At 48.5% G+C, this 7,770-nt stretch overlaps 1 protein-coding gene across 3 annotated transcripts in view; it reads left to right on the plus strand.

The window, feature by feature from the left end:
* Positions 1–7,770, plus strand: part of TRAPPC10 (trafficking protein particle complex subunit 10) — an 88,978-nt gene that overhangs the window by 55,797 nt on the left and 25,411 nt on the right. For all 3 annotated transcript variants that reach the window (XM_081800679.1, XM_081800683.1, XM_081800685.1), the window contains 6 exons: positions 1,686–1,832; positions 2,483–2,597; positions 3,388–3,464; positions 4,229–4,320; positions 6,395–6,535; positions 6,852–6,964. In XM_081800679.1, the coding sequence (XP_081656805.1) occupies positions 1,686–1,832; positions 2,483–2,597; positions 3,388–3,464; positions 4,229–4,320; positions 6,395–6,535; positions 6,852–6,964 (685 nt within the window). The remainder of the gene's footprint in view (positions 1–1,685; positions 1,833–2,482; positions 2,598–3,387; positions 3,465–4,228; positions 4,321–6,394; positions 6,536–6,851; positions 6,965–7,770) is intronic.

Raw genomic sequence — 7,770 nt, forward strand, 5'->3', positions numbered from 1 at the left:
CTGCGGCCCTTCTCAGTGCTCCTCCCCTGCAGCCCTTCTCAGTGCTCCTCCCCTGCGGCCCTTCTCAGTGCTTCCCCTGCGGTCCTTCCGAGTGCTCCCCCTCCCCCCGCAACCCCTCCTAGAGCTCTGCCCTGCAGCAGCTCCCTGCTCTGACTGCTGGGTGTTCCCTTTCTCTTCTGGGTTCATCTGAGGCAGAAGCCCTGTGTATAGCCTTGGTGCGTTCCCTTTATTCTCGCTGGCAGATAACGAGCGTGTGCCTGAGGAGAGGTGGCGCGTTCAGCAGAAGCTTCCATGGAACGGCTGCCTGGGATGGTAGTGTCTTGTGAGGTGACGGCACTCTGACTGTGCGGTACCTGGGAGCCAGGAGGGCCCGTGAGGCCGGCTCAGCGGACCCAGAGCCCGCCCTGGTGTGACCGGGGAGGGAGGGATGTGCCCTGACCTTGTCCTCGGGCTGCATCCTGCCAGCCAGCTCTTCTCTGCAGCCCTGGCATATGGTCCACCGTCTGGGCCAGAGAGCTTCTGACAGTGTAAATGGTTTCTAGGCCCATTTTTCGTCCGAGAGGATCTAAGTCGTTTATCTCATTTTGCAGAGACTGGGCAATTTAGCTTTTTGGGAACATTGGCACTCTGGTTCCTTCCAGTTGGTTCCAGGTCCTTGCATTTGTGCTCAGCGTGTGTCACAGGAGTCTTTTGTCAGCATTAGGCAGCTTCCCTTGTCAAGTGATGTACAATTACCTCTTAAGTTCCAGTTTTTGAATAATAACTGGAGTACCAGTTGTAGATCCCTCCTGGGATTATTGCCACCAGGAAAACGGTCAGCCCCGCCAACTTGAAGTGTTAAGATGCCATTGACCGTGAGACACGTTCCTATTTCGGAGATGCTCAAACGTGGGGAAAAGTGCATCTTAGAATCAGTCATACACAGTAGATGCTCTCTGTATTTGCGATAATACAGCGTTTACGTTATTAGTTTTGTAATGGGAAGGCTCAGATACGTACAGCAGTAGAGAGGGTAATGTGATGAACTTCTGGGTCCGCCATCCCCAGCTGCAGCAGCTACCAACCTGCACATGACCGTTCTCTTCTTTATCTGTGTCCCTATCCATGCTCCCCTGGGCTATTTTTAGGCAAATCTTAGACATCATGTTTTATTTGTGGGTGATAGTTCAGAGGGTATCTCTAAACTGCAGGAGCTCTTTTTTACAGACTAAATCACACCTGAAAAAATGAGCAAATTAAATAATTCCTAAGTATCACCTGATAACCTACTTAATGCTCAGATTTCCTGTATTGAGCATGGTCTTTCCGAAATGGGGCCCAGTGCTCGCTGAGGTGCGAGCTTCTGCCCTTCAAAATGTGTACTCTTCAAACCTAGAGTAAGAGGTGATTTTTGTAGCTGCCTTTTCTTAATAAGCTTTTCAAAATATCTTATTGAAAGTCATGTCCCTCCCAAGCCTCTCATTCTCATTGGAAACAGAAAACCAAAAGCTGCGTTTGGACATGGATCACCCCTTTCCTGTCCGGAGGCGAACTGATGTGATTGTGGTCATGTCCCTGTTTCATTCCCGTAGCTGTGCAGATGGCAGCCCTAGGTTGGGTTGGTGCTTGAAGGGGCACGCTCACACTAGAGCGCGGGACGGGTGCCTTCCCTGAGCTGGCTTCACGCCCGTGCTGGTACCCTCCAGGTCTCTGTCCCGCCCGGTGCTCTGGACTGCTGGGTGTTCCTGAGCTGCCTGGAGGTGCTGCAGAGGATAGAGGGTTGCTGCGACCGGGCGCAGATCGACTCAAACATCGCCCACACTGTGGGCTTATGGAGCTATGCCACCGAAAAGGTAACCTCCCGAATGCAGGCACGGGTGTTGCTCTGGGCTGGGCCCCGGGGCCGGGGACGGAGGAAGCTGTTTGGAGAAGCGTGGTTCCCTTCGTCATCGCACGGGCGGGTCTCGTCTCTTCAGGGCATGTCTAGTAGGAGTGAGGCACAGAATGGTTCCCTACCAGTGTCCCTCTTCAGCAGAGACCAAGTGCTTGCCCTCTTCGTGCTGAAGATGCTCTGCACCAGGCCTTGGGGCCGGGGGGTGGGGGGGGAGTTACAAAGGAGGGCGAAGTGGGAAATGTGTAAAAGCAAGAGTGGCTTCTGCCTGTAAGTGACGATGGGCTCCCCCTGTGTGTGGCAGGATGGCCTGCTGGTGTCAGGTCACCGGGTGCAGACTGGGCGGGAGGCCTTGAAAGCTTGGGACCGTGCAGGTAGGTGAGTGGCCTGAGCTGAGACCTGCTAGTCTTCGGTCGCTCGAGTTACCGCGTGGAAGGGTGAGGGCAGAATGATCCCAGTGGGATGTGTTTCTACATGCAGGTTAGAAGTATTTGGATAGAAAGCTAAGTTTCTTCTAGAATTCAGTTGGGTGTTAATTTTTATATTCAAATTCATAAATTCTCTGCTGACTGCTATTGCTAGTTACTTGAAATTGTGGGTTTATCTCGACAGCTAAAGTCCTTGGGCTATCTGTGTGGACTTGTGTCAGAAAAAGGACCTAACTCAGAGGACCTCAACAGGATAGTTGATCTTTTGGCAGGTTTGGGAGCTGAGCGACCTGAAACAGGTACTTACTTTTTGATGTGTGTCTGAGCGGGTGGTACAGTGGAAAGTGAGGAGAATGTTGATTGTATCTTGGCACATTTCATTCAACTTCTAACCATGTAATCGCTTCCCATTTGGGAAATGAGAAATTATACTCCTTGTTAGCTGACCAGATTAATAGGTAAGATATTTTATTTGCCTTTTACTGCTGTAAAGAAATGTTAGACATAGTTTAAGAAGTTGGAAGGGTTTTTAAAAATGTTTCTGAGTTTCTCACAGGCTTACACAAGCTGGTCATGACTTTCTACAGCCTGTGTGGGGTTAAGATCTCCCTCTGAATCACAGGGGATCTAGTTTCCGAGCAATATGGACAGACAAATCCTTTTACCCCATAAGTTACTCATAGGCCATAGAGCCCTTTGGAAGGAGCCTTACTGCTTCTCGCAGGTGTAAACAGAACGGTAGGAGTGAGATTTAGCCAAAGCCTTGCTGCTCTCCGGACCACCTGTGGGACGTGTGATGTTCATGTTGCTGGGCTCCAGCCTGACACACGTGCGATCGCTGTGGAAGTGATGGATGTAAGAACCCCAGTCTCCATCGAGAATGAAATATTACATGCAGGGTTTAGAGTCTCTCATGGCTATTCTCACTGGACAAGCGCAGAGGTAGTGATGTGGTTCCAGGTGCATGGCTGTTTGTGATTTCCCCGGGCAGCAGGTGAACCCCCGAACCTGTGGCGTTTGAGGGTGGATGTGAACTCATGACTGGACACACTGAGGACAAATAAGGGCTCTTGTTTCTTTTTGTTTAAGCCAACACAGCTCAGAGTCCTTACAAGAAACTCAAAGAAGCGTTGTCATCAGTAGAAGCTTTTGAAAAGCACTACTTAGTAAGTATTACAAACGGTACCCGTCTACCCATGGCGGAAAACGGTCTCTGGAAGACTTTGCCGCTACGTGGCCTTGGGATAGGGAATGGGATGGTGTTTGGGACCACCTTCTTATCGGCCTTTTATGTTTCCTTGCGGTCCCTAGGGAGCTGCAGATGACGCCTGGGATAGTTGTTCGTGAAATGTTCGTTAGGACCTCTGTGCCATAATTAGGCGTAAAAGCATCTGTGGATTTTGTAATTTTGTTCAAAGTGGTCTTGCTCATTCAATAGAATAGAAATTATAAGGGACGATAATGAACGGCTTTCTATATACAAAAAAAATGCTTTAGACTTGAACAGAGGTATTGTGCTTGATTTTTAAAAGATTTTGATTTGGAGAGCCTGCGGGAAGCACAGTGCGGGCAGGAGCCGGGTGGGCCGACTGCACTCCCGAGTCACAGGGAACCTGGGAGCAGTTGACAGAGCTTTTTTGTCCCTGTTACCCAAAAAGTGAGAAAAACAGTAAAAATGTTGCCCACGTATAGAAAGTACTTTGAGGAGTTAAATATTCTCTGCCTGCCGAGTTCGTATTTCGGTTGTTATTATGCTTCATAATTTATGTACAAGTTAATGACTTTGTATAAATCACACATTACATAAAAACACAAACACAGATGCGAAGTAAACAGTAATGTGATGTTAATAACAAGGTCTTTTGCTTCACCATTGGGTGAGTAAGTGTAGGACTTGCACAGGCTGACGCGGGTGTCTCCTTTCCCGCAGGACCTGTCCCACGCTGCCATCGAGATGCACACGAGCATCGGGAGGACCCGCTCTGCTAGGCTCGTCGGGAAGGACCTGGCAGAGTTCTACATGTAATTGATCGTGAACGTTTCTTGGAGTTTCAAACATGTCACATGTGTAGTAGGAAAGGGTCTGTCGCGTGTGGGGTTAATGTGAAGTGCACATAAATGTGTAGAATGAAAAATGTAGAACCTGTCAACCCATCAGCATCAGCTTTGTTTTTCAATTTCTCCTGAAAACCAGATGGAGAGATTTTTAGCTTCTTACCCTTCATATCTGTTACTGATCTTTGTGTTTCTTTTATTTAATTAAATTAATGTAACATACTTCTGTATGCAGGTGGTGTTTAGAACATATCTGATATCTAATATTATACTTCTATTTAATGAAAGAATTAGGGGGGAAATAGGAATTTTTATCCAGTGGCGTAAATTGGGATGCAGATTCTGAAATACTGTATCGTATAGCATTTTCTCTGGTTCATGTCAGTTGCTTCCTGGCCAGATTGAAAACCTGGAGGTCAGTGATGTCCAGTCCCTGCGTGTGTGCTGTGTGCGAGAGAGGGCTGCTCTGGGGGAGACGGTGTGCACGGGCTGCAAACGTCGCCAGTCTCGCCCCAGCTTTAGGGTTGAGTGCTAGAGACAAGACTCAGAACTTGGCATTTTTCTCACGTGTTTGATAAAATCAGCCTACTGAAGAGAAGAAACCCTGGCCGGCAGTGTAATTGCTATTTCAGAGCTCTGGAAAGGAATAGAAATTCTAAGGGAAAAGATGTTTAAGTCTTCTCAAGTGTGTGCTTGAAATGCTATCTTGAAATCTAGAATTAATAAAGTAATTTTATTAGATGAAACCAGAAAGAATAATTTAACTGGTTAAAGTAGCTGCAGAGGGATTCGTGTATCATCTGGATGAACTTCCTGGTTTTCCACATGTGGTTGGGGCAGCCAGTTACACACCTGATGGTGGGTGGTTAGGGCTAGAGTTTGGCGCTCCCGAGTCTCCCATCTAGGGAATCTGAGGAGTAAGTGTTTAGTCAATGGGGCAAAGAGGCCGCATCCTCAGATGCTGTGAGTTGAGCCCGCCTGGACGCCAGTGCATCCTAGGCCGGGAGCCCCGGTGGGATGGCACTGGAATGCTAATCAGAGACTTGGGGTCCTTGTTCCAGCTCGCCACAGACTAGCCGGGTGGCCGCTGGCCTCCATCTCTGGGGGCTGAGGAGTGGTCTGTTGATCCGGTGCTCTAGAATGTAAGAGTCTTTGGCTAGAGATAGTAACTGAAGAAGCATCGAAGGTTCTGACCCCTCTGAAACACGGGAATATAGGAATACCAACACACATAATGCATGTAATTTGATAGCGTGAACATTTATGTAATTTGAGGGTTTGAGAACTCTCATTTCTGTAAGAGGAGGGTAGTACACCGTGGGATATCTCCCCAGGGTGCCTAGAAAGGGCGAGTGCTTGCTCAGTGTTGGTCTTTGTCCCCTGAGTTCAGTAGCTGCAGCCCCGCGGGGAAGGGCAGGGGTCCGTATCGTCACGGAGGCTTTGGCCAGCTCTCCTCAGTTGTGCTTTAAACTTGGTTTTATTCTGACCATCTTGAAGGTTTAAATTGGGACTGGAAGATCCTCTCTTGGGCGATGTGTGTTGCTATTTAAATTCTTCATGGTTCTCTGTAAATCTCTGAAGTCTGCTCAGGGCTGTTTGCCTAAGTTTCAGAGTAGATCCAAGCTCCAGACTCTCAGTTGGGCCATATAGACTGCTTCTGTGTGTGCCTGTTTCTAGTAGGAGGTGTGGCACTGGGTGCAGATTTCACAGCTCCCTGGCTAACTAGCTGTGTACCTGTGGACAAATCCTTCACCTTGCTTAACCTTGGTGTTCTTATGTGTCAGCTCGAAATAGTGAGCAGTGCCTTTACTTTCTTATCCTGAGATTCCCTGTGGAAGTTCTTTGGCGAGTGTATGATGCTGGGCACACTCTGTGGGCTTAGCATGAGCACGTTTGTCGGGTCCACTTGCACACCCCCTCCTCTGGGGAGTGTCAGGGAAGGACTGGGATGGCGCAGTGTCAGGGCTTAGGCTCGCAGTGGGTGGCGGGCAGGTCGTGATTATCATGAACCATGACGGAAGCTTGTTTGTCGATTTGCAAGGAGGAAAAAGTCTCCACAGAAGGCAGAAATCTATCTTCAAGGAGCATTGAAAAATTACCTGGCTGAGGGTTGGGCGCTCCCTATCACGCACACAAGGAAGCAACTCGCCGAATGTCAGAAGCATCTTGGACAAACTGAAAAGTATCCTTTAAGTTTGATGTTCCCGTGCAATGGGAGACTTGCTCTCCGTACAAGCAGGGGTGCCCACGGGGAGTGTTTAATAAGCACCTCCCATAGTTAAGAGAGAAAAAGCCTGCCTTGTACTGATGTCCCCTGTCACATGGAAGTTAGGTGCCTCGTCAACATGTCTGATCTCCTTTTGAGTTCCTAATAACTTAGACATGAGGGAGGATCCCCTTTGGGCTGCACCTGGAGGCTCTGGGGACCGTGGAGCCGCTTGCGCCCAGTGCCACTCAGGGTGGGGTCCTTTCCCAGACCCCTTGACTCTTTCCTCCAGCTACCTTCAGACCAGTAGCCTTTTGGCCAGCGATCACCACGTAACTGAAGAGGAGCGGAAACACTTCTGCCAAGAGATACTCAGCTTTGCCAGCCGCCAGACAGACAGCCCAGGTCAGACTTGCTCTTTGGGGGGCTGTTAAGAACCTTTTTTGTTTGTTTATATTGAAATCTAGTTACCGTACAGCGTTCTGTTAGTTTCCGGTGTACGATATAGTGAGTCAGCACTTCTCCACATGACTCAGTGCTCATCCCCTCAACGTGACAAGTGTGTTCTTTGTCCCCGCCTCCTCTCTGACTCATCCCCGCCCACCGCCTCTCTGGCAGCCACCACTTTGTTCTATAGTTAAGAGTCTGTTGTTTTGTCTCTTTTTTGTTTCTTCCTTTGTTTTGTTTCTTAAATTCCTTGTATGAGTCCCATTTCTTTCTGAGAGATACTTTGCTTTACCGGCTGACAGCCCAGGTCAGAATAACTTTTAAAACTTCTCATTGTGAAAATCTTCAAATGCTATAGGAAAGTAGAAGGAATAATCCAGTGTTATTGGCTCCTCACCTCGACTGAGCAGATTTGCGGCCAACCTGTGTCTGCCATCTTGCTGCTGAGCTTCCCCGTGACTGCACACCGCATGTCACACGTCACCCTGGGGCCGCTTCGTGTGGCCTTCTGAAATCAGGGGTGCCCCCACCTACCCACTAGTGGTCTATATTCCAGTCTCCCTCAGCGGCTTGGAACATGTTTCTGTAAATTACGTTTATTGGCGTCCAGTCAGGGACCACGTGCTGTCTTTGATTGTTATACCTCAATTCTCTTTTAATTTAGAACAGTTCTTCCCATCTCTGTTTCCTTTTTTAATATTACTAGCTTTACTGAGATAGAATTCACCCATTTGCAGTGTACAATTGAGTGGCTTTTAGTGTAT

The sequence above is a fragment of the Leptonychotes weddellii genome, chromosome 1 (genome assembly GCF_054177405.1).
Source record: "Leptonychotes weddellii isolate Sample4059 chromosome 1, ASM5417740v2, whole genome shotgun sequence".
In the NCBI taxonomy this organism is placed as follows: Eukaryota; Metazoa; Chordata; class Mammalia; order Carnivora; family Phocidae; genus Leptonychotes; species Leptonychotes weddellii.